The sequence below is a fragment of the Mchenga conophoros genome, linkage group LG13 (assembly GCF_057382185.1).
Source record: "Mchenga conophoros isolate Kocher_MC1m ecotype Shallow Benthic linkage group LG13, M_conophoros_male_GT1.1, whole genome shotgun sequence".
Classification (NCBI taxonomy): domain Eukaryota; kingdom Metazoa; phylum Chordata; class Actinopteri; order Cichliformes; family Cichlidae; genus Mchenga; species Mchenga conophoros.
The window spans coordinates 24,007,553-24,035,106 of NC_140538.1; the positions used below are offsets into that span (position 1 = coordinate 24,007,553).

Consider the following 27,554-nt stretch of genomic DNA (forward strand, 5'->3'; position numbering starts at 1 on the left):
TTAACAGTTACTTTAGTCTGACAAAAGCCGAATGACGAATTAGCGCTTCCAGTCAGAGACTGAGGCTACGTCCACACGTACACGGGTATTTTTGAAAACGGAGATTTTCCGTTTTAAAAAATAATCCCGTCCACACATAAAGGAAGAAATGAAGGAAAACGCTGCTATGAACATGCCAAAGCAGCAGGTGGCGCTAGATTCCTAACCGTGCCGAAATGTTGGCCAATCAGAAGTTTAGAAGCCTCGGTGGGAAAAAGTAAACAAAGCTGCGGCATAGAAGCAGAACCGAGTCGTATGTGTGGAGGGACAGTAACTGTGTGTATATGTAAGCATTTAAACACTGCAGAGAGTAGAATTAACAGTAACAGTATTGTAGAAATTCATTTCACCGAAACAATAACGTGGCGCACAGTGTGACGCATGCACCAGTTTATTGTATTTCCAGACTTGCTTTCGGCACAATTTACAGTGCACGCTACTCTGTTTTTTGTCAGACTTGAAATAGCCGAAATACCTTCACACTACGGAACTTCTATGGCTCTTCCGTTCGACAATCTCTCCGGCATTGGAACCATCATCTGTTTTCTCTTCGGTCACGCTCGGTTGATTTTTCTAGTCGGCACACTCATTTCCTCCATTACGCGCTGGCTCCATTACCCGCTGGCTGCTTCCCAAACAAACACACGTGCGGCTTGGCACTTGTGCTGTACGTAACAAGTCACGCGACGTGACGCTGCGGCTGTGATTGGTTCGGCTCTGCGCTACTTAATTTGGATTGGCTGACCTTTTTTTTTTTTTTTTTTTTTTTTTTTTTAAGAGGACAAGAGCGGCGAGGTCTATCGCGATAGCTTAATTTCTCTATCGAGTAAAAGTTATATCGCGATACATATCGTTATCGTTCTATCGCCCAGCTCTACCTGACACGGTTACTTCTTCATACCCCCAAACAGGTCAATGATCTCAACAGACTGGGGGACCATAATCCTATATGACATCAACAAATGGTCACCCGTGCTGCTTCATACAGACAGACTGAGTGGCTTCAGGGCCGACCTTCAATGACACCATTTCTCTTTCCCAGATGGTCCCAGGTCAGGTAAGGAGGACTTAAAGGATAGTGTGATGAGCCTCCTGATGTTGCCTCGGCCTGACAGCAACACCAACCAGGAGCTTTCAGCACAACTGGATGATCCAGACTGTGTGTCAGCAGAGAGGGGGCACGGCTGGGTGAAAAGGTCAGCTAACAGCCAGAAACCTTCCTTTTGTGCACGTGTTTGTCTCTGCATGTGTTCAACAGATAGTGGGCCTGAAAACATCTACGTGGTGGAATATAGTGGATTTTGCCGAGAGCCATTTAAAAAAAGGGGGTGTTTGAAAGTTCACAAAGGCAAATCAATGACCCCAAAAGATGGAACTAAGCCACACCAGGAAAAACTATTTGACCACAGCAAAGAAAAACAGAGTGCTGTAATTGACTGTAAACCTTTTACCCCTTGAAAGCCTACTAGGAGCTTCTGGACTGAGAGGTTTTAGGTCATATTTCAGGCCTGCTTATAGAACAAAATGACTGTTTGCATCAGGAGTTACTGAGGGTAGTCTCTGCTTATGTAGCTACTATTGGGAAAACCCAGAAACTACTCTAATGGTCATAAAACCACATCTTTATTGGTATGCACGGCGGTGTGAAAAGGTCATCAAATGTCGTCTTTATGGGGGAAAGCGTTAAAGCCTGCTAGGAAGGTGTTCATGCTCCAGAACAACTTCAGCGCTGCGGAGCATGAATCCTTGAAGTCTATCAGACGCTCTGTGTTTTTCATGATGGATTTAGAAAGCACATTTTAAGACAAGCATCCAAAAATCTCACTTAAGTGCTAAATTTGTTTGAGATCTAATAACAGTTAAGGCAAGGTTCAGCGCTGCATACTCAACAACTTCCATTTAAAGTTATCCTTTAATTTGTAACTCACTCAGCCAAAGTCAATTGTTTTGTACAAACGAGGACAAAAATGCTGTACCTGGAGTGGGACGAGATCTCGCTCAGGTCCCCGATACTGCCCTCTGTCACATGGCTAGACAAAATGGCAGAAGCATAGCCCTGCGGTAGGTACATTTTCCCATGATCCTCTTCCGACGCTCCATCCTCGTGGTGCTCCGACACCCACGGGTGTCCCTGCTCCCCGACTCTTCCCTGCAGCAACACTCGGGCCCCGGGGGCCACGCAGGGATTAGTGTCTATGCCGCTGTCAGTGGATGCGCCTTTGATGTACGTGAGGCCGAGCATCTCGGGGTCCATCAGGTCCCCAGAGCCAAAGTGCTTATCGTCACTGTTGCTGGAGGCGTTGCTTGAAAGAGTGTTGCTACTTGAGTGGCTTGAGTTTTTATCACCCGCCTGGCACAGAGAGGGAGAGAGCGAGAGGGGTGAAGGAGAAAGAAACACAGTAAATCAAACAAGGTCAAACAGCAGCTGCAAATAATTCTTACGGATGCTTTAACATTCTTGCCCTACCAGGCAAGGAGGGGGTTTACCCATCAGGCTTCCTCACACGGTCATGTGTCCCTGACTGAGGCAACAGCTTGTTTTCTTGAGGCCCATTACACTGTCAAGTAGTTGACAGTAATATGTAGGCAGGAATAAAAACAGACTATGCTGAATGTCACATACTTTGCGTGCAAACTCTGAAATTGTGATACTTATTTGAGGAATCCAGATGATCATAAGCTTTGTTTTTTTAGCTCTTTTATCCCTCAAGCTCAAATACATTTAAGGTCACACCAACTTATTCCAATGTGCATCATCAGTTTCAAACCATGGGGATCAACAGCTACGCCTTATTTTAGAACGTAAGCCATGAATTGCAAAGGTTTGTTCTGCGATGTCACCTTTATTATGATTTACTGCTAAATTATTGATGCGGTTTTAGTCACAGCATAGAAAAAACAGTTGAAAAAGCAGGCTCAGTACATTAGAGATGTACAGTGCCAAGAAAATGGTTTAATTTTTTATCCACTTCCAACAGTGGTGGAAAACACCAAAACATGTTGTTTAGGTGCATTAGCCGGCCTCCAGCATCTGAGGAGAAAGAAAAAAGGAAGGCAGTGCTGGGCAAAATAACCATAAATCAGAGGGAGTGGGGAGAATATAGAGAAAGGAGAAACGAGGGGCTAAAACACTTAATATATTCAACCTTCAAGGAAAAGGTGTCCTAGAAACGCATGAAAAAACCTGAAACAGTGATGAGATGAGATTTCCTTTAGCATGCTGATGAAGGGAAAGCGATAACTGCAAAGAGCGTCTAGAGGGGACAACATGAACATCTGCCCCAATTGAACTGATTGCAGCAAAGCCCAGAAACAAGGGCAATCTGAGCTCAGCCTGAAACAGTTGTGGGATATAGCAGGTCTTACACAGACTCTAATGCCAGCACAGCACACTTCAAGGCTGAATCAGACCAAGTATACGAAGACCTTCCCAAAAGTCGCAAATAGACTTCCAAACTATATTCAAGTCACCTGGTCGGCTTCAATAAAGTGAAAGTGGATCAGACATTTACCCTGGACAGCTTGTTGGGCGAGTCCTTTCCTCCTTCTCTTTGCTTCAGAGGGTTCAGGATCTTGGTGGAGGGGATGTGCCATTTGGCCTCTGTGGAGCCAGAAGTTACTGTTACTATAGAAGCAGATGGCATGATTCACAGACTGTATGTAAAAGATGGCAGCAAGATATGTGGACAACAGTTTGTGAGATTTGCTTTGGTTTCAGGATTGTTACACTCTTGCTATACAGACATGCATGTTAACAATGACTACTTCAGACTAACCTGCAGACCTAGTCCTCTCCAGGGTGGGCTCTCTCTCTCTGTGGATCTCTCCATCCCCTCCCTGGATGTCCCCTACCCGCTCATGCAGGATAGGGGAGGGACACCTGATGGGGGGAGAAAAAAAAGAAAAAGGAGAAAAAGAGGGCAGGAGGGGGAAAATGGGCCATAAATTCGTTTTTCTATAGAGTGTGCTCTCTATTCAATTAAGAGAAAGGCTTCAATAGATTCACCACAGATGTACAGCAATTAGCTCAACATCATTTAAGGTCAAAACACTTGAGCTCATAATAGAATAAAGAAGCTGCCAGACAACGCTGACAAAAGACCTTTTTTCATTGGACTCAGCTTGCCGAGTGCTTTTTACCTCTTGACAAAAGGGTAAGAGCAGCAATTTTTTTTCAATGCGCGTCTTAGTTAAACCTTTTAGAGCTAATAAAGTTTACAGCAGATCTTTCTACGTAGCACTCATAATTCTTATTCTCATGTATATATCACATGTATATCTCATGCACATATCTTTCTTTCTACATAGCACTTTAATTCTTATTGTTTGCACTGAAGCACCGCAGCAAATTCCTAATGTTGTAAACCTCAACATCTGGCAATAAACCCATTCTGATTCTGATTCTGATGAACAGAGGCCGCATTGTCTCCTGATCTCCGACAAAGCCCGGCAGATCAGTCGACATGTCTGCCGTTCTGCATCGGGGCAGCTCTGACAGGGCGCAGTGGTCCTCGGGTGTTCAATGCACATCTGAGGCCTCTGACAGAAAAGGCAGCAGTGGGGAGCTAAGCCTGTTGTCATGGTCTGTAACCACTTACAGACAGACGTCGGTCTCTCATGGATTCTGCTCATGTACAAGAATCAGCCTGACAGATGTTACGCCTGCGCAGTCTACAGTCTGGGCTGCTCCGTGACATCGTTATATAATTGACGAAATGATAAAGACCAACATGTTGAAAAGAACATTGTAAAAAAACAAATTGAGTAAAATAAGTGAACTGGAAAATTTGATGAATAATTTCTCTCTTTTGATTATTCATTAAACCCTTTAAATTAAATCGTTCTCCAAAATTCTGTCATAGTTTGTTAGATCGCCACGTCAGTCAGTCAGATTCCTTAAAAATGATTTCCAATTACATTTAAGTGCCACCCATTCTTTAATTTACTGAATAGCATGAGAAGTATGTGCCCAAAGTAAGAAAAACACTTCACTTAGGTGGGATTTTCAACAGCCTTTAACCGCATGCTTCAAATTAAAAAGTGCCCATTTACATTCGAGGTAGCTTTTCTGTTCGTCTTTGAAAGACATCTTGAAAGTAAAGCTTTGAGATGACTTCACGGAAACTATAATAATGCATGTTAAATAAAACTCATCTTCCATCTTCTCTCCATTATGTTCTGGATGTGGTATTAGACCATGACAGGTGTAATTTTATTGTTTTGTTAGATTACTTCCTAGAAGAAAGAAAAAAAAAAAAAAAAAAAAAAAAAAAAGAAGCATGACGACTGGCCAAAAGTGCACTGATGATTTGGTCATTTCATGTGGAAAAATTGCTGTCATTTTGCAAAATTGCAAGTTCTCAGAAATAGTGCTGGGACTGATTGGAGCTGCATTCATTACTGTAAAACCGCATAATCTTGGAGGGACTACTTAAAGGTTATTTCCAAAAAACTAAAAAAAAAAAAAAAATTGACACTGCTGTGGTCCTGTACCCATCATATCCAGGCTGCTGGGACCATGTGCTGCTGCCACAGGGCCCTGGATCACTGGAGGACGACTGGTTGCTGGGGGAACTGCGGTAGTGCTGGTCTCCCTTGTTACATGAGGTGACCTGAGGATTCTCCATATCCTGCACAGTTCTGCAGAAAAAAAGAGGGACAACAGACAGGAGTGGTTAAAAATGATTACAGATAGCCCATAATATATATACAGTTGTAGTTCTAATACCAACAGCTTATTTGTTTATAAAGTGCAGATAATATCCTAAAATTGCACTTTAAAACAACAAAAATAAAAAGTCCACAATGTATAGGGACATAAATAGAGGGGGGTATTATCAAATGATTGTTAAATGATCATCATCAAATTATCATTTGGAAGGACTGAATCTTAAGGGCATCATTAAAGGCTTTCAAAAAAAAAAAAAAAAAAAAAAAGAAGAAAGAAAACTCAATGTGAGATCATCAAAGGAGCTTGCAAAGAAAAGCGTCTGGACTTCAAGAAGTCCAGACGCTTTTCTTTGCAAGCTCCTTTGACTACGATGACCTGGATGACTGAAAACCTTCACAGACAATGTGAGATAATGTTAGAGGAGGTAAAGGTGTCTCATTTTCAAAGGCAGAGAAAGAGGTTAATTATGGCATTAACCTCATTCAGCAATCCAGATGATGATTCTCTGTGCGATTCCTCATGCTTAGCTTATTACTGAAGTTTAGTCCTTTCACGTAGTTTGACCATCACAGCCTCTGAGCTAATACCTTGAGATAAGATGCTTTGCTTGCTTTTGTCTAGCCAGGAAAAACTTGTGGACGATACAGTGAAAAATACACACTGAATGTGACTTATGTCTGCTGCCTTCCCTTTAACCAGCACGCCAAATGAGGTAAGATGAGCGGACGGAAATAAGACTGCAATAACACAGGCAGTATGGCTTTCACATTAAAGCGTAAGCCAAGTCTTGTCAGTTAGCCTATACTCCTTATATCTGCTTCTTTTGTCCTTATACATTAGTTTGGAACCAGGTCTGAAATGACTAAATCTTTATTAAATGCAAAGCCAAGAGAGATTGTCACCTGGATCAGGTATTCAAAGATTGGAAATTTGCAGATAAGCGACTGAAAATGATCCGGTAGAGCTCTGATTCAAAAAATGCAAGTATAAACATTCACAAGGCGACCCAAATTAAACATCAACACTTTCTGCTTCCTTGTTCGGTTTCCTTTTCCCCCCTCCACAGGGAAATAAACTGTCAGTATCTCAGTTGTGCCACACATCATCAAACACTCTGGCCAGATCGCTGTTTTCTCTCCGGCTGTGTTAGTCAAGTGTCCAACTAAGTCCAGGCACTTCAATTTGAGACAGAAGCGGCTGATTTTCGTTCTCCTTTTTTCTTCTTCTCCTCATGTTAAGGAAAAAAAAAAAAATTTTGAGGGGAGCGATCAGAGGGTTGGTCTCATTTGGCTGTGAAGCAGTCGTCATATTTTATGGTTGCAAGTCTAAATCCAGCTATACGTGTGATGAAATGGCGCTTTATCTGAGCTATAAAGATTCTCGCGCGGCCTTGCGAGACAAATGGGTCCATGCCCCCTCAAAGCCTCGTGAGATGAGTAATTTAGTGAGACCACCTGTCGGGCTCCATTTTTGTTCATTTAAATTTAACGGGAAGGTTAGTGATTCGGTTTTTGTTCAGACCTCAGAGTATGTGGATTTTTAAAAAAGGTGCTTTTTAAAAATAAAATTAGTTGAGCAGCACAAACAAATGTCCGGCTAACTCATTCTGATTTATTCCTACAGATCCTGCGACTTTATGACACAGTCTCGTCTTCCTCCCTTCCCCTCCTCCTTCTCTACTCCCACTCCCTCTGGGGCGCTTCATATCGCGGTCTAGGGAAGAGCACTCTCTTTGTTTCTGCAGTAATTGGATGAGATGAGCGGAGCTGTGTCAGTGTCCCCATCACCTCCTCCTCAGCAGGGTGCAGGAAAAGGGAGGGAGTGGGGGAGTTGGAGAGTGAGAGAAAGGAGGAGGGGAGTGAGAACGGAGAGCTCCGACTGCTAGGGACTCCAGGCAGAGAAGGCGGCCATTATCCCAGTATAGTCAAAACAGGCAATACTGGACGGGCGGGTGGGTGGCGGGGAGTCGGTGTGACACACTGGAAAGGTTATCGTGACTGTAGGGGTTTCATTAGAGTGAACAAATCACTGCTTTACATGGCTCAATGGAGATGTCCAAAAGAGACAGAGCCGAGGACGGGAACAAAGTCTGAGCGCAGCCTTATCATCCAAAGGGAGATGAAAGCGGAGCCGTGAATTCATTTAACTAAAATGCGCCATTTATATGTATGCAAATAACCGAGCACAATAACAGCTCCTCAAAGTGTAACTGCAGCTCTTTTCTAAATAAGAAAGGCTGAGAGTTCAAAGATTTCATCTGAAAGGACGCCGTCTTTACACTGTCGTGTTTGATGACGAGCCTCCGTTTCTGAAAAACCTTGAGCAGAAAGTTTGTGTGTTAAAAAAAAAAATTTAAAAATGTCTCACAGGATCATTTCTTTTCTTAATTTGTTTAGTTAATGTTTTTTTTCCTTTGCCTTTTTGCACAACTGTGACATTATGTAAATTTGTCCTGGCATGTGTGCAATGCTTACACATGAAATATATGATAAAACCATCAGTGGATAACCACATTCATAAAGACCGAGTGGAGAAGCTATTTTCTTTCAGCGTGGATAACCATTTAAGCGCCTTTATTTGTATGTGACTCAATATTAAGCAGTGAACAGTGTTTTTTGTCATTGTGCTTTTGTAATGCAGCCTCTCTACCGTACAGTTATTCGATCGCCCATATTCAAGCGTTGCTTTCAACCCTTAATAAGTGCCAAATTGGGCATAGGCAAACAACCGAAGAAAACTGAAGTGGAGAATAGTGAGCACCTGGAACCATCTGGCAACTTCCTATCAAAGGAGGTGCTTCGCGGGATAGCTGCCTGGTGCTGCTGGAGGATCTGCTGACACTGCAAGCGGTCGGGGCCCTGAGTGGGCGAGCCTCGGGATAGCGCTCCGGCAGCCGTGGGCACCCGATGCCAGGTGGTATTTCTCCTGAAGGGCGTCTTGTACTCACACGGCGTACCCTCGCTGTCCACCTTGTACTCCACCATAGGTATGCGGTAGAGCTCGGAGCAGCCCCTGAGAGGAGAGGGGTGAGAGGGAACCAAGGGTCAAAGTTCATCAATGAACAGAAAATGACAGGAGATGACGTTTTAAGTTATGCGAATGATTAATTAGCAGGATTGAACCTATTAATTTGACCTATAACCTCACATCACAATATGTTAAATATTTTAATATTTTTCAGCCATGAAACTGAAAATTTCATAATAATCTGTGAAAACCAGGGTGAAGTGTTCTCACGTTGCCTCTCCAGGACCCTGCTGAAGCACACAAATACTTTTATTTACCCTGAGCCAGATCTTTAGACTTATATAGTGTTTATTTCTGCACTACTGACAACAACAGACCCACAAACATGTTCACACACATTTGCAAGTGTAAGCGGAGCACTAACATCACTTAAAATAGTTTCCCACCATTTCCGATCATTTTCACAAAGCTAAAAATCTGAGCTCGCCCGTCGGCCAGTAATGGGTATTCCCCAAATTGCTACACACTGGTAGCTTTTCGGTGCACCGTCTCCATCCACTTACTGCTAACATCAGTGAAGATCTCTGGGATGGACAAGGCCTGTGATGCCATTTCATGCAACATTAATCACCGAGGCAGCGGCTTGGTGCGTATGTTTGGAAAGAAGGGGAGGGATGGGGGTTAAAAAGTGGGTCGGGGTTAAAAAGTGGGTCAGGGTTAAAAAGTGTGAACACTCTGCTCACTCTCCAAAGGCATATCAAGCATGACCCTAATGATTACACTTGCCAACCCCCCCACCCCCACCCCCTTTAAGGTCCATTTTCCAGCATCCACTGGGGAGTGGAAAGCTCTGTATACTTTTGCTGTGGTCATAAATGTATACATAGAAGGGTTTGAGGAGGGTGCACTGAAGGAAGGAGGGGGGAGTAGTAATCCTTCTCAGAAGGACCCTTTCATCAGTCTGGGCCATGGGTGGCTGGGCTGTTTACACCAGACTTCCCACTGGAGCTGCGGGTGTTATAAGATATAACTAGAAGATCATCCTTTGCTTCTTCCTCCGTGTCCTCTCACATCTGGTTGATGTCACCGCCAGCTGGCCTCATTCATGATGAAGAACTACATCCTGCACATCTTACGGTATACATACTTAATTGTTTTCACAATATGCATGCTGCATGCATCACTGGTTTGGTATATAGGACAGTGAGAGTATTGAGCACAAGTGAAGCTGTTGTATGCGTAAAAAAGCTTAGAGATGAGAACATTACCTCTTTACACTCAATTAGCTCGCCGAGGTCTTTCAATTATTGTTCCAGACACAAAAAAAGACACAAAAAATAAAAAAGACTGCTGGTCAATTGTTTTTCAACATGGTTGGCACTAGCTTGATTAACTGTGTGTGTATATGTCTGTGTGTGTGACAGAGAGAGAGCACATGTGTGTGGTCATAATAGGTTGCCACACATCATTACTCTACAAAGAAAAGAGCTATCCCCCAGCTAACAGCTTGTCAACAGTGAAGGTCTCAGCTTTATTCTCTTGCTGTGCTTTTTGCTCCAGAATGACCAAGAAGTGACAAAGTGATTTGCCCATATGATCCAAATAATCTCCATCAGCAGTACAACTGCAGACTTAATGGGAACAGCCTTCATATTCATGTATAAGGAATGTGCCTCTTGTATAAAGGCGACCCGAGACTGAGTGTATAAATCATAAGGAAACGGCAGGAAACTGGTGTTTGGTCAACAGTTAGAAAACTTTACCTGGAAGCTGGTGTTGCAGGAGAAGCTGTCGGACATGTCCAGCCAGGCATGAGCAGAGGAGGAAGCGAGTGACTGGTGAGAAAAATAACCGTCTTTTTCCTCTGATTCCAAAAAGAACTGCTGCGCCTCTCTCCCAGTTTAATGTGAGTGGCTATAAATTATGCCACAATGGCCTACATAAGCTTAGAGAAAACTACACAACTGGAGACAATGCACAACTAAAAATAAAGCTCCGGGGGGGGGGGGGGGGGGGGGGTACTTTGACAACAAAATCTGTTAGTGGGTGATTGGTGGAGAACATTCAGCTCCTTCAGCCATGTCACAATAGATCAGTGTGACAACCGGACCTTAGACCTGAGTCAGAGAGCTGTCAGTCCAATGACAGGGCCAGCAAGTGAGGGGGACATGCTAATCCATTCCCACAGTCATAGTCCTTGTCACGGCAAAGAGTCACAGAGGTCGTGACCTCCACCAGTGCTGTGCAGACTGTTGTCAAAGGGTTCATTAAACGAGGTGTGCTGAAGACTTAAAGATGGAAAAAAAAACAGACTGATCTTTGCAGAACCCCCCCCGCCCCAGCTCCTATGAAGAATGCAAGGGGATTAAGTAGGACAATTTGTGATGCAGTTTCTAGTTTCTTTGGGTTTAGTGGTGCTCCATCTTGGGTGGGTGCTGGCATGGGAAGTGAGAAATCCAGCTTTGCTTCAGTCCATATGAAAATCCACAATGACAAGTCTGATGGCACTACAAAGGAAAGGTCACAAGTGGCCATCTGAATGTCATCGTCAACACTGTGACACAGGCTGAAGACACCATTTCAAAAGTAAATCTTTGCAATTAAAACCTAAAACGACAATATGATATTAAAAAAAGAGAAACAAAAAGCCGGGACTCAGCCGGAATAAATTTCAGGGGAAAAAAAATCCTTACTGGCCACGTAGCAGTTTATGTTCTGCTTCTATTTGTATGTCTTGTAATGAACATACATTTTAGTCCATATTGTACTGATCCTTCTGTTTATCCTTACATCTCTGATGACTGCATACCAAAACATACAATCTCTACCATGTTCTGTACATCGCATTCCTGTTTCAAAGAGCTAATCTTTTTCATCTTTTTCTCATTAGTTTTGATCCAAAGCTAACATGCTGAACTTGTTTAAGGCTTTTCAGAGTGATGATGGAAAAGCCTCTGGTACTGTGCTGAGCTATAACCACATCCTGCCCCCCAGTGTAAATAAATACAGTACTAGGTAAGGCTAATATTAGAGACATCTCACAGCTTCAGGCAGAGCAGGGTAAATCCATTTAGGGCATAAACAGCTTTAGGAGGTTTGCCACAAAACAATGCTACACTGTATAAATGATTCCTTGTTGCAATCTAATGTGACATAATCTTAGCAACAAGATGACAACATCACTCCTCGCCGAATCACAAAAATAGGAAGCCTAAACAATATTGGAGCGATTTAAAAAGAATAAAGAGGAAGCTCCTTCCAGCCACCGCATGTACTTATGAAAAATTTTTCCTTGTCATGGTAGCAGCGTGGAGCCAGGGTACATTGTTTGAAGGTCATGAGACTCTTGTCCATTGTTGCTAGATTAGTCCTCATCTCTCTGGCCACGGGGGACTGACTGGGGCCTTCGGGCCCCCTGCTGAATTCCTTTCCTTTGAGATAATGCCAGAGAAACTGGAGCACTTATTGTTGACTGCAACACTTTAGCAACTCCAAGACGCAGCAGCGAAAAGTGTTGAGGGCCCTCGAGATTCTTCACCTGACCTCTCACCTCTTGATTTGTTGGGAGTCTTGGGAGAATATTCAGAGGAGCTTAGATGGAGGCGTTTGGTTCTCATGGGGGCGGCGTTGAGGAACTGTGTTTCAGTGGGGACGGGGAAGGCTCAGCAGCACTGACCAGTTTGCCGTTCTGCTGCTACTAATGCTCACTAATCTGCCAGATGCCTCTATTAGCAAATGCGATCTATGGGTCACACTCTGTTCATAACGCGTCACAACACATATTATACACATTTAGTATGACGTAATCACTGCACAAGCTTCTGTTCATTTATGTTTATTTCTAACCCCATTTCTTATTGGCTGTCCAGGCTCCCATTAAACAGTCACTTCAGTGGTTTCAGCTAAACCAAGCCAGAAGTCTTCACCTGGCACAGATGCCACACCAAAAGCTCTCTCTATCTCCATCCTGTAAATACTGCTCTGATAAGCTGGACACATTTGTGGAGACAAAACCAGTTTCGGAGGATGTTCCGTTTTATCTGCTTCTTCCGTCCCCGGACCGCGACGATGATTGCATCGTCGTGTATCATCACAGATCGTGGCGAGAGGCTTAGACGCCGGTTCTGCCAGAGAGGCTGCTCTGTCGGCTTCACAGACAACACACGTTAGCTCGCCATCTGGGGGAGCAAAAATGTTGCTCCTCTGTTGCCAGACCGGAAAGCAAAAGTTAACTACTATGCATGCTTTATATTTTGATGCACACATACACACAGCTGTTTAATCATATATTCATTCAGAACATTAAGCAAGGCTTGTCATTATCATTATTTACCAAAACACTCACCCATCAGGGATTTATCAAGATATTCACCAATCGCCACTTTACTTCATGCGTTTAGAAAGCACACAAATACAGTCAAAGAATGAAAATACACAGTGGTTCATTAATTGCTGTTATCTATGTGTTATTACCTTTAACGATTAGCTGGTATATTAGCATTACCTGTAACAACACAAACAGAAAAATGGGTTTGTATTGAAATATTCTTTCTGCACATTGTCAAGCCATTCTGTCGTGGCTGTCTGTGACAAAGTGGAACCAGCATTTTCCTGGTACATAAATCTGTCAGCCTGAAGCCGAAGAAAAACAAAGATGTCGAAAATGTGAGTGTGAAGGAGTGACGGATACGATTTCACAGTGCTGTCTGTCTCGCACAGACAAAACAAGCAGATGTGCTTTCAGAACAAGCATTTTACACAGACCTTCGTCTCTTCCCATCACGCACACACAAAGGAAAAAAAATCATTTGAAACACGCTCCCTCATTTATTTCAAGGGCGGTGGACTCTCTACGTGGGAGTGTGTCCCTAAAAAAAGGCACACACTCCCATCCTAATTGCTGAACAGAACGTTGAGCGAGGTTAGAGAAAAGCCATCTACAAATGTAAGCTGTCAAACAAAGGCAGCGAGAGTTGAGCCATTAATCAAAAGCCTCTTCTCATTATCATTAGTGGGAAATGCTGACTGTCTGTGTCTGCGGCTCCGCAGGCCTGCTGAAGATTTCTCTCGCAACAAAGAAAGACTATCTCCAGAGAAATCAGTGGAGGACGACATCATCTCCGGTGCAACACAAACAGTATGTAAGCATTTCTTTATGCTAATCGCCTCAAACACGAGAGCAAATGTCAAGCTAATTTACACCACCTGCCAGGAAAAAAGAAGTAAACCAAACTACTTTTCTGTTATGGCTTCATTAATTTTGGGGGGAGCACCTGCTTCTGTCTCGCTAACCGCAGGACAACAGGAAACAACAACAGGAAATCTGCATTTGATTTTAAGTCATTTTGGCTTAATTGCTGTAACAAAAGTGTTTGCACCGAGGTGAAAATGAGACGACCAAAGAGTGAGGGTTTACCTTCGGGGAGTGCCATCTTCATAAGGTTGAATTATAACCACTTTGACGGTGACTGAGGTGCGCAGCAGGTCAATCATCTGCTCGTGAGTGAGGGTAGCAACGGCCACCTTGCAGATCTCCACCAGTCGGCTGCCCTGTCTCAGTCCTGCCTTCCAGGCGAAACCAAAGGGCTCCACGTCGGCTACGATGCCCTCGAAATTGACGTGGAAGCCGAGCTGGCCGAGGCCATTCCGGCGAAGTGTCATCTCCGTGGTTTCGCACCCTCTGGTGGCGATCTGGAAGCAGAATGAAAACGGCCGTTTTTATAATCTACGATAAAAGGCAGGTGAATTTGTATTTCACGGCACAGATCCTGAGCTTTAAAAACCGAAGGACTTAATAGATACTTTAGCTGGAAACAGAATGCAATACACATGACAGTGAGGAGATGAGACAGAGAGAAAAATGAATGATCTTAATATTCTTTAATAAGAGCCTTCAAAGCTAACAGAGTATATTCCAACAGCGAATGGTTTGCATTTGTAAGATGTGTGTGGGTTTTATTACACATGCATGCACAAGAAAAATACTATCAAAGCCTCCAAAGCAGAAGCAGAAGTCCTTAGGCAGCAAGCCTCCAGCATGTTTGTTTGGCTAATTCAAAGAACCTTTCAAACTTGAAGTTAATAAGAGGCTACATCGCACGGCTAACCGTCTTGCCAAAGAGCCGCACACAAATACACACTTGTCTCTGTGGACAGTAACTACAGTAGCTCTTTTCTTCATGCTGCACGGGGAACGCAGATCTAATTGGCCCCTGAGACACGGACATGTCCACAGAGCCGAGTCTATTAGGTAAAGTCAGTGTCAAGGGAGAAGTTTGGAGCGTAATATTTATATACAAATACATAATCTGCATCAACTGGCAGTTAATTAAAGCACTCCCCCCCCCCCAGCATGAAAAGATGACTCACTCACTTCACCCTCTCTCGCCATTGTGCAGACTGCTGCCAGAGACGTGACACTTTCCCTAAGGATTCTTGGTGGACAGTCTCTGCTTGTCAGTTGTGCTCTTGGATGAAAATGAAAGTTGGGTCTTGTCCAATTATGAGCTTACATGCAAATTAAGCTGCTCGCTTTGCTCAGTGGCGGCTTGGCATCATCCTTCGCTTTAATGCAACTCCAGTTCAGTAAAAGTTCAGGCAACCTACTTGCTTCAATGGTTTTATTTCAGCACAACACAAACACAGCAAAGTAAGTGGAGTAGTGGAGCACCTATTTGCACACTGATGACATAAAATGACTGACTACATTATAGCTACACTGCGAGAACACATTAGGACTACACGGTTTATGACAACGAATGGGGAATAAAACCTCACGCTACATCCAACGAGCTTTAATCACCCATTGGATTAGTCTCGGTTCAGTTGTGGGTGACTGCCTCCCTTTGCTTCAGAGTGGCAACTAGCTTCAGGGACACATTAACACAGACTATGGATTGTCAACACTCCACACCAGATTCTCACGTCAGCAGAACCCCATTATGAACCATCATGCAATAACTGTCCTCTTAATAGGATACAACTGTAAAATTTCAGCAAAGGAGCCCATCCAGTAATTATACACAAACACAGTCCCTGCTTTATGTGCTAATAAATAAGAAGCCAAAGATACTTCGGGTTCAAAATCTAGAGAAAAGACGCCAAAAACTTAGCAATCATTTTAAATTTCCAAAAAGAACTGGAAATATGAAACATAAAGGTTCTCCGGGGTAAAGTCTGGACTAAATGGTTTGTGTATGAAGGTTTCTGCGTTTGGGACCATGAATCAAACACCCCTTTTTCAGAAATCCATTAGGCCTAAATAATAGCTTTCTAAATGCTTTCATTAGAGCCCTTTATTCAGTCCAACCACCAAATTAATCTGCTCAGGTTCTCCTACGAGCTGCTCAGATTCATAACGCTTGACTCTAAGAGTGCATCCATCATCTCACAGGAGGTATTTGTGGCCTATGAAGATACTTGGATGAGAAAAGGGACATAAAGTCAACATGTGTGCACGTCCTGCTGGCCAAACCAATAACAGACTAATAACCGGCCATAAAAACTACAACAAACATTATCAGCCTCAAATCTGTTGTAACTACTGTTGCCAAACAGTGTTACTGGCACTGTTCCTCAGTGATAGGTCTGACAGTTGGACACTGCTCTGACACTGATGGCACCGTCTGCATGTTTCTCAGACATGACAAAACCTTGTCATTCTACTGGAAGTGCGGACTGGTAAATCTGTGGCCGCTTTATACTTCAGGAATCGGCATCAACGTCATGTAGCTTCTTGTGTGATTCTGAATATTTTAGCTTAACGGAGCTCAGCAGCACTGTGGGACTGCAGGAGGTTATCAAAGCTTTTACTTGTCTGTAACAACATGTATGACCTCAAAATGGTGCTAATGAGCACTAATTAAGAAGCTCTTTTATTGATCAACATGCTGCTTCTCTCTGTTATATGTGCCAGTAAAATTGCTTGTTGCTTTTTGGATTGTTGTTTGAATAAAGAAATAATCATAAACGCTACCATGGCATTTTACTACTGACAGCATAAATGATAAGGAATCAGAAAATTGTTTGCAAATACAATTACAAGTGTTTAAAATGTCATCATATATCAAATAGAAAAGCAATATAATTGCAAGGTTTGGAGTTAGGAGAATGATTAAAAACTTATAACTAATTTAATACATATTTAATCTAGATAAACACAATATAGTATTATAAAACTATTCCAAATTATTTAGTTCCAAAACATGCAAAACAAAACCCAACCAGACAAAAGAAAGTGGCGTATGTGGCACCCGAGCAAAGAGAACATGCATCGTAAAAACTGAACATGCGGCCAACCAGCTCCGCAACCCGGAGAGCAGGACGCTATCACAAAGCTTTTAGTTGCGCTCTCACACTGGGCTCCTCTGTGTGTTACAGTTGGCAATCTGTTCACATTACATCACAGGTCGGGCAGCCTGTAAATCCCACCAATGAAATTTGATTCGAGTCAACCTCCGGGACATTTGGGAAAATGCAGACACCTTTGGGAACAAGTATGCCTGGTCAGCTTATACCCAAATAAATGTGCCTACAGCTTGCTGCTCCATTGCCTATATCACAACACAAACAGCGATCCGTACTAACTTTATAATACTTTATAAAACTGGGCTGTGGAATATTAATCAGGAATTCCTTGGAGAAGTGGACAGAAAATGTGAGGGGAAATTAGCATAGCAAATGAGGAAGTGATGTCCTTTGGCTAATCACGAATGCTAATATATCCCGCTCTGTCCTTCCTTAAGATGAGTGTGTGTAGACGCTGAATGACATCCGTGTCCTTTAAAGAGTAATTATGGGAAAGACTTCTTCAGGTTCTGGTGTGGCCGTTTTTTTTTTTTTTGGTAAGGATATGCAGAATCTTTGTGCTCAGGTGCACATTTATTCATTCTCATTCAGAAGCTCTTCTGAGAGTCTCAGTTCATTGCAAGAGGTGATAATAAAAATTATCCGAGCCTCCTTTAATCCTCAGAAGAATCTGATCCTCATTCAGGATTTTAGCAGGAAATTGGTTGTTACTTGTTGGCTGAACAACTGATTCGCTGGCTAGGGTCTGCTGCAAATTTCAAAACTGCTGATGCAACTGCCAAAAAGGGACTGTGCAGGATAAGTGCCGGAAAGCACACAGCCAGGCATGAAAAAGGTCAGGCACAGCTCAGGTTTGGATTTTGGGATTCAACCACGATGTTATTTAAGGAAAACAAAAGGCTGCCTGATTAGAGCTTCACTTAACAAATCATGGAAACTAGAATAGGAAAAGCAAGACCCTGCAGGTACACAGGAAGCAGAAACAAGGTGTCTGAGGACAGCATCTGGGCTGTGTAGCCAGGTGTACACCATTTTCAAAATTTCAAGACACCTGGACCCACATAGCCCAAACAGTAACACAATGTAGCTAAGCTAGAATTACAAAATAGGGATGGGACTAAGTGGGGAGCTCTCAATAGGAGTAAAGTAGTAGTATGAGGCCACGTGTCCTCTATTCTTAGTCTGCCAGACCCCCAAAAAATAAAACAAATTGCCTCCGTTTCCAGCCTTCCCCTTCAAAACTGGGTTGGTGTCCTGCTAGAAAGAGTCTCCCTGTAAACCTACACCCAGACAGTCCCCATTTCAAGAACGCCCCCCCCCCCCCAAAAAAAAAAAAAAAAAAAAAAATCACATTTTCTCTAATCTTTCAATCCATTAAATGAACTGTCTGCGGTACTGAGCTGCTTCGGCTTTATTTATTTAGTCAGTTTTTGTGAAAATTGCGTGATATGTCATAGTGGTTTATCCTGATCAAGGGCAGGACATCTGCAACTGTGTGACCCGAACGGTCGCCTGTGCACCTCTGCCGAGTCTGTGATGAGCCAAAGAAAGCTTTCAACAGGAGGTCTGTAATCCTCTCTGAACTCTGATGGCTCTGCTTTACAGTTTCACATTCCCGTTAATGCACAATCAGAAAAAAGAAAAAAGAGGGAGCCGCCTGAAAAGCAAGTGAGGTTCGGGTTAATTTAGTGAGATATTTTCACTGCATGTGTGTGAGGGAGTGGAGGCCAAAAAAAGGGGGCATTAAATCTCTGTTGCTCTGCAACACATGAGAATTGACGGCACGAATAAAGGTTAAATGAGCAACAGTTTTGCTGACCCAACCGTGAAAAACAGAATTAAAAGGTTTGTGGTCAAGCATTAAAGCTGCAACTGCAAGAGCAACATTTGCTGAATGCACCGTTTCACCGCAGAGCCCACAAGTATCCAAAGTACAACGCTCCACTGCCACATTAAAAGTAAACTTTCCTTCACATGCACTTCACTTTTTAGACACGTGGATTAACCACAGTCGCCCAAATAATGTATTTTGCAGGCAACAACATGCAGGTGAAAGTGCAGTAGCATGCACGGGGGCGGGGAAGAGGCCCTGATTGTGTTTTATGTGCATTGTTTACAACATGTTTAGAAAATGTGAACCTGTCTCTATTTCTAGTAAAACCCAATAAGTGCCATATCATCATTATTTTTGGTGCTGCTGATGCTTGGCTTTTATTTTTTAAATCTTACTGTAATTTTTTATGTTTATGCATTAGCGCCAACAGCTGCACCTTTCCGCGGAGCTATTAAAACTGTGTTACGCACTAGCAGTAGACAGCGTAATTGTTTTTACTGTAATGTGCTCATTATTTCACAAATAAACTGGATGTCAAATTTATACAAAAACCCCTCAATTAAACAGACAGGGCAAACAGAATGAATTACTAGCTCTGTGAGGGGGGTGTGGTGTTGGAAACTGATTCATCTAATGTCTTTTGTTCTCTCAAATCTCTACATATGGTATGATTAGTGACACCGAAGACGAGGTGCTACAAAAAGGATCATCCCACTTGCCTTCTGTGGTCTAATCCAGCAGTTATTGAGAGCTTTGGGATGACAGAGATTATTCCAATGCAGACATGAAGAGATTTACCTCTAGTCTCTGCACCATCTCCCGGATGTCTTCTCCGCAGTTGTCGTGAGCAGACAGCATGACACACTCGCCCCGTTCATAGAAAATCTTAATGCTCATAATCCCTGAGGTCCACCCGATGACGTCGCGGCACGAACAGTTGAAGATCACATTTTTTGATTCCTCCTCAATGAGCACAATGAACTCATTGGATATACCAAGCAAGCAGTCAAAGTCCAGCGACTGGCCAAAGTCCCGGGCACGGACGCTCCAGGTGATCGCTCCCACGCTGAACAGATGCGCGTCCTTCCTGGGTTTCACCTTCTCCTTCTTCTTGCCTCCGAGGCTGATGAAGCTGAATTTGACAGCTGAGTCGATAGTGGCCGTGCTGACGAAGTTCTCGGCTAGGTCCTTCAGGTACTCCTGCCGCGTACGAGTCGCCATGGCCCGAAACTTCTCCGACTTGTGTGCTGCGTTCTCCCCGTTGATGACCTTGGCAAGCAGGAAGTCCCTGAAAACCGCAGACTTTGGAAAAGTTACAGACTTGGGAATAGGGGGGCCAAATGGAGGCACGTCTTTAGATCTGGACACAGCCACACTGGAAAAAAATAAAATGCGGGAGTGACAGTTAAGAAAAAGAGGAGCGTAGATATTGAAATGAATGAATAATGAGCAGGCGCTGAAATTATATGCCTTTTGGTAAAATTATTTCTGCTGAGACTAATCTTTCTCCCTTCAACAAATGCTATGTTATTAGCAAGAGTCGTCTTGACTTCAGAAACTCTTGAGTCGTAATTCATAAGTCATAATTTCAAGGTGTCTCTGAAGATAATAACTGCATCATCACTGAGCAGATGAAAAGAGCCCTGTGATTCTGGCGCATTACTATGAAGTCATAAGAGAAACCACAGAAATCACTGAGCAAGCTATTATTATTATCCTTTTAAATTAAGAGCTCTTAAAAGTTCACGCAGAAGAGCCACTTGACACAAAGACATCTATGAAAAACACATCAGAAGATCAACACGTTCGCCTAAACTGTCTCGAGCACACCATTTCGCTTCTTATCCCGTGGTGTAGCACTCTAATATTTAGTGGTTTGACTCAATGCCACCAAACTCAGATGTTTTTCTACTTTCTTCTACCCTGCACGCTTTTCTTTACCAACCAGAGTAAAAAACAGTTTTGGGAGTGCCTTGCAGGCGTGATGCATGCTTGTTCCATTTACCTGTAGCAGACGTTATCAGTGCACGGGTTGTGGACTTTGACAATGACAAACACATGCTGGAAATGAGAGCGGATGTTTTTTGGAGTGAAAGGAAGGGCCCCGGGCTCCTGAAACACTATGGTGACAATGTCATTGCCAATGTGCCTCTTCCTTAGCAACTGCAAGAGAAAAAGGAGAAATGGAAATTAAATTAGATAAAAGATGAACACAGTCAGGTTAGTTTAAGAGTACAGAAGTTTGGAAAACACATTATCGCTTTAAGATTTCAATTCGAATGAGAGCATGCGAGTGTTTTTCTGAACAAAGGCCAGCCGTGTGTCAGTTGCAGTGACTCAACAGTCACACAAAAACTTCTTTCTCAACTTAGCAAACATTTGCTAACATTAACCATGATAAGCCACCGATCAATACCAGACAAACTAAGGTGTAGCACCAAGTGCTCATATGTACTGGCCCTTTTATTACTTAGAAATTTTCCCAGCAAACCTTAAAGTATCATGCCTATATCCAAGAAAACAAAGAATTTTGGGTGGCAAAAACGTCCTCATTAATGGACAGAATGGACATCTCTTATAAACCAGGAAATGATACAAAAGCATTTTTTTAAATGCAACAAGATATGATTGACAGCTCTGATAACAGCCATAAACCACATGTCACAGGACTTAAAACAAAACCAAAAAAACAACAAAAACAAAACCCCCAAAAAAACATGCCAGTTATGTAAAAGTTCCTTATTTAATTAACCCTATGATGCCTGAACCAAGGTGGTTATATTAACTAAAACTTGAGGTATTGACAGACGTGTTTATGGATATCTGGATTTTTATAACACTACGAATCACTGCTTTCAAAAAGTTATGTTTTTATTATACAGCCTGATTTCCCCAAATCTTACCTGTGACTTATGCTCTTGGTACAATAATAATGAAGAAAAAAAGCCTAAAACTAACACTGAAACAAAAAAGAAAAGAAAAGAAAAAAGGCTAAACTAAACATTTTCAAACAACAAAAACTAAACTGAAATAAGAAAATCCACTTGAACTTGAAAACAAAAGGTCAAAATGAAATAATAATAATAATTAAAATAATTAGAAAATACAAAACTATAGTAACTGTAGTCTAGTCATTAAATAATTGCCAGAAAATTTACATTTTTTTGAAATTGGAATGTTTATTGAACTTTTTGACAAATTAAAAGAAAACAAATTAGGTTTTGCTACATCCAGAATTTTTATTTATTAATTGTTTAAAAAAAATGTGCAATTTGTTCAGGCTTTTCGAACTCAACAGGTAATGCTCATGTATCAAATATGATACACTTGGCATTAGAGGGATAAATTCCTGTCTCATTGATTGGGCCTCTGCACAATCTTGTGGCGTGTACGTCACGTTCTCAGTAGGACATGGTGTGGTAATTGAGAAAATGAGGTTGTCACCGTTTATGTTTCCTTCCCACACGCCTTTCCTTTGGAAACAATTTTTCAATCATAGACTCGTGGGTTGCAACAAGCTTTGATACAACTGATGGGACAAAACCTGTTTAGCATCATTTTCCTGGATTAACATTTGAGCATCTTTATTACACTGAATGCAGGGACGGGGGGCATCAGTTCATCCCCTGCACGAAACAAAAAAAAATCAATCCTTTGAGTAAGCTCTCACATTTTGCCCTTCTCCTCGACAGAATCACTGTTCCCGGTTTGGATACAGAAACTTTACTGGACAAAGGGATTTTTGGGTGGTAGAGATATCAACTAACTCAATTTAGGATTTGTGTGTGAAGGGCACATGTCCACTCAAACCCAATTTATACTGCTTGTATTGTTGGCCTGTGCAGGTCATTAACCCCCATTCTCTGGTTGGTGTGAGCCTGTCAGTCAGGGTCGGTGAGAGCCCGAAACAAGCAGGATTAGAGGGTGCAGGGGTGATTTGGAAATGATGAAGGGATGAACAGGTCAAGCTCTGCTTGGCCCTGCTGGAATATTACCACCAGGGATTAAATCAAACAGTCCCACTTTATGAAATACAATTGGATGAAAGGTAAAGAGAAAAAAAACACCACCAATCATATGTTTCTACGCTCACTTGTTAGATGTTTCTGATGTTTTAGACTGTACATCCAGCCTCCATCAAGGTATTCTAATCTCTACAGGGTGGTGCCCACAGGTTGTATTATGGACTCAAAAAGTACAACCATGTGATCGGCATAGAGATTAATACAGTGAATGTCTGTAATCTTATCTTTAGAGGGCCATCGTTCAACAGTCCACTGCTACATCCACCTAATTCCACTTGTTAGCACGGACAGACAGAGGTCCATCTAATACCGCGTCTGCTTCAGCCCCTGGGGAAGCACTGATTAAAGTCCTACTAGGGGGTACCGTCGCTATGGCAATGCTCGTGCTTTCAACTGATAGGTCATTACTGTGGCGAAATGAGTCTCTGGGGAAGATTGGCAGTAGTCAGGATAGGTGATATCCTAAAAGGAACTTGCTCAGGGATTTATTAAAGCTATTAGACATCAACTGAGTACACAGAAGGGCAAGCATGGTGGTGTGCTGCAGAAGATAGAGCCTGAAGGGTACAGTTTACTCACCTGCTGCCGGTTGTTGGGTGTGTAGGGGAGCATGGTGGACACGTGAAACATCAGCTCGTAGTCTTTATAGGTTGTGTAAAGAGAGTGCGTGCCTGTGGAGTCCGCTATAAGAGAAGACAGGGAGGTCAGGGTCTCAGGCCAGATTGCAAAATGTAACCGAGTTAGCTGATCTGATGATATCATAGAACAAAAATTAAGATTGAAGATGCACTACAGTCCCTGTAAACACATACAGCGGAGCATCTGCACTCAGCAGGACTGGAAATGTGTGGGTTAGCATTTGTGGATGTTTAGCTTGGCGAGTGTGTTGTGCATTTTATCTTACTCTTGTTATCCAGCTGAGCTCTGTACTTGGTGAAGCCTTTGAGGCGCACCCTCTGACCAAGCAGATCCAAGAACTCATCCAGCGCTGGGCCGGCACTCTCGTTGTTGTACATCTCTTCCTCTGTGCTCTGGCCAGCCTTGCAGTAGAGTACTCCCACCTTGTGCTGGAAGCTTAGCTGGAATGAGGAAAATAGACATAGACACTCAGTGAGTACCATTTCCTGTTGCTGATCGGTATCACGCACACCACACTCATACATACTGTATATTAAGCACTGAAAGCATGCAAGTGCCCACTTTCCATCATGTCACAGCTAATGTGAAGGCCTTCATAACCCTTCTTGGGGGGGAGAGAGAGCTGAAATCCCCTTTTGTGAAGCTAGGCTATGAACTCTCAGGAGCACTGTGCAGAGTATAAATCAACCTGAGCTATTAGCTGCTACTTAAGAGCAGCTGTGGGGCGACAAGGGAGTGGATTACAGACATACAGCAGAACAGTTTCGGTTTATGAAAGAAAACGGCATAATCTGCCAACAACAGTATTTCAATACTTTCTAATGGACCTCTTCCTTAGGAGATACTTTTGTAGCTGTGAAATACTAGGAAGATTGTTTAACAAATGTGTCTACATACAGATGTCTTGTTTATTGAGAAGACCATCTAAAGGCATAGAAAAGGGAGCCAAATCTCTCAAGTTTCCACCACAAGCGTTGCTGTAATTCAGAAATGTCTGATATGAACTCATCTCCTCAAGAGACAGGAAGAAATAAAACATCTGGAGTGATTCTCTTGTGAGATTAGTGTGAGAGCATCTCTCCACTACATGAGTTCTAAGGCTTACACCCTCCCAATGATAGCAGAAGATGGAAAGAAAAAAAGGGTCAAGGGTGGAAACAAATAGATGAGGAGGCAGCCCCTTGCGTTTGGCACCTGTTGCCCTTTATTCACAGCTTCACCTTCATCTTGACCCAGAGTCAATGTGTCGGTACGGCGGGAAGAAAGGGTTTCTCTGAATGTGAATGCTGACAAATGGTCTATATACTGAAACAAATTGGAATTGTCTTTTTCCTCCGTTACAGGTTATGATTTCCCGGTGTACTCCTGACACTGTTGTCATGGTGACTTCCTCCCATCAGGCAGTCTGTTCTGCACTAAAGCTCCTGCGGTTACCAAAAGCTATTATACCATCAAGCCCCGTGGAAATGGCATGATGTGCAATGATGTGGCCTTCTGTCTTTTATCCTGTGTGATATGGACTCGCTTGACCTCCAGCTCCTCTTAACAGCCTAACCGATAGGGAGGGTAATCACATTAACCTTTGGGGCGAATTTGAAAAGTGCAAGCACACAGGACATATAACAAAGATACAGATGAGTAGTGCTCCTTCGGTGAAGCTTGTTGCATCACCGTCTGTGATGGCTCTTTTTGGAGTGGCATTAGCTTCTGTTAAGGTGGAGCTGTATCCCATTTAACAGATCTTGCCAAAAATCTTAGCAAAGAAAGCATCTCCAATTTTTCTCCATCTGTCCAGAGCTGCAGGGCGTTGAAAACTGAACTCCTGCTCATTCATTTAAACAAAAGCTGAAACTAAAATAAGAACGCACAAACAACAAAAGACACATAATGAGTGGAGAAAGAAATTGGGACAGTGTTTCCCCCGGAGAGCTCTGAGTGGCTCCTGAGGGATGGCGTGGTGTGACGTATGTCTGCGCTGCAGTGTCCTGATGCAGCAAAAATCCAAAATGTGGCTACTTAAACCTGGCTACAATCACCACGCACCACTACACAAACATCTGCTGGGGTTATTGCATTAAAGTGTCACTACAGAAACTTCTCCAACTTTCAATGTAAGGCCAGGGGATTTTAAAAAACGCAGTGTTTGTAATTGCAAAGTTTCCTGCACTTATTCTTTGTTTATGCTATGAATGCGATCACTGCAGGGAGATTAGCTTTCTAGGTTAGGGAGAATATCATCTGTCAAACATAACTTAGAGGAAAAGGTCAGTAACTGTTCTCTGACCTCCTCAACGTTGTCATTACTGTCATGACACACTCATATTTTCCTCTCACTTTCAAATTTATGAGTATTACCAGTGCTTGTAAATTCACAACTTTCATTTTCTAACTGACACAGATAATAATAAACTAAAGAATTTTAATTTTCCAGATTTGAGTCTTTAGATTGAAACAGCAGATACGCATTGAAAAATCAATGGCTTACAAAAAAAACCAAAACCTAATTTGTAAATTTCTTACTCAAGATCGCATCTCTAAATCTCATTAGCTGCCAACTCCTTTTCCACAGTCCATCTGCGCACAGTCAATTCACTGTGATCTACAAAGAGATCTAAAATACATTCACATATGCTCTCTTCTCTTCTTACGTCCTAGGCTGTTACGGCGCAGTCTACAAGGCCGCTTTCAGGGATATTCTTTTTGCAGATGCAGGAGACCCTCTCTGACTCTGTTCACAGCAAGAGGAAGCATTTAACAAAGAGACTAACATCTAACATCTCCAAAGAATTGCGCGCGCACACACAAATCCTCAAAAATATGCATTTTAGGGGGGAAAAAAGTCAGGCAGATCATCAGGCTGCAGTTCTTCCTGTCCCGTATCAGCTTCCTCACATAAACACATTAGAGGGGCGGTCAAAGTCCAGCTTGGTTAAAAAGCAGATTAAGGAGTGCCTGACATATTGAACATTTGCCCGGCAAGAATAACATTAATGATTATAACAGGAGTGTGCAAAAATACTGACATCCAAATATAAAACTGGCTTCCACTGGGCTTTTGGTTTGAGGTCTGCGCAGAGGAGTGCCAACTGGAAGAGCTTCAAGCCCCACTTAGCCTGGGCTCTCCTCCTCTGAAGGCAGTTTCTTGAGATTATTTTATTGCTTTTTTTTTTTTTGCCTCCCATGTGTCAGTTTCATCATCTATCAAACTCTTTATCTGCAGACATGGGGAGTCACATGGCAGGTGAACAAACCCCTGTAACATCTGGTGGGAAGAACTTCCTCAAAGCACTTATTTACAAAGTTACTTTGACATAATTGGACACATAAATGCACTCACGGTGGCAGGCTCTAACTTGCTTTAGAGAGGACACTTCATTGCTCTTGTTTATGTGTGTAACGAAATCCTAACACAGAAAAGGGTCTTGGCTGACACTTTCTATTATAAGAACCTTTCCCCTGTCAATTGGAAGGATGGGCGCACGCTAACGAATGTAATTAAACTAATAAGCAGACAATTCTCTGATGGTGAAACAAGTATCACCCCTGGCTATTCCTTCCGCTCTCCATTCCATCTTTTTTTCCCCAGTTTCATTACATGAGAAATTAAAGGCCTTCCGATCACGCAATGAATCTGTGACAGCTGTGAATATAGAGAGCCCATATCACTATTAGCAATTTTATTCAAACAGAGATAATGCAAGATGACAACCTCCACCGTCTGAGCAGCATACCAAATCTCCTGCTCTCAGGCAAAGTAGGCTGTCAAAAGTAAGTTACTCTAACTTGTGTGCAAGTGTCCTATCAGCACAACAAGTGTGCCAAAAACAGATGGTGCTGGCTGCAGAGAGTACAGGACTTCTATTGATTCTATTTAAGCGTGATATTGTCTGCACCTCGGCCCAGGAGTCTGTGTTATCTATCTATAACAAGCAGCCCGTATATAGGACAAAGATTCCTGCTATTTGAAGTTAATCCCTCCCAGTTTCCTTCTATAGCTGAGGTAAATGTCACAAATAGAGACACATACGCCTGAAATATGTAGCGTGATGTGCTAATGCAGTCAAAACAATCT

At 42.7% G+C, this 27,554-nt stretch overlaps 1 protein-coding gene across 5 annotated transcripts in view; it reads right to left on the bottom strand.

Annotated features, from left to right (window-relative positions):
• sipa1l2a (signal-induced proliferation-associated 1like 2, genome duplicate a) overlaps positions 1-27,554 on the bottom strand; it is an 82,289-nt gene that overhangs the window by 15,116 nt on the left and 39,619 nt on the right. For all 5 annotated transcript variants that reach the window (XM_085297345.1, XM_085297347.1, XM_085297342.1 and 2 more), the window contains exons 5-14: positions 23,748-23,922; positions 23,423-23,526; positions 20,824-20,981; positions 19,617-20,193; positions 14,094-14,368; positions 8,471-8,722; positions 5,533-5,679; positions 3,816-3,919; positions 3,552-3,640; positions 2,016-2,389 (exon numbers count right to left, since the gene is read on the bottom strand). In XM_085297345.1, the coding sequence (XP_085153471.1) occupies positions 2,016-2,389; positions 3,552-3,640; positions 3,816-3,919; positions 5,533-5,679; positions 8,471-8,722; positions 14,094-14,368; positions 19,617-20,193; positions 20,824-20,981; positions 23,423-23,526; positions 23,748-23,922 (2,255 nt within the window). The remainder of the gene's footprint in view (positions 1-2,015; positions 2,390-3,551; positions 3,641-3,815; positions 3,920-5,532; positions 5,680-8,470; positions 8,723-14,093; positions 14,369-19,616; positions 20,194-20,823; positions 20,982-23,422; positions 23,527-23,747; positions 23,923-27,554) is intronic.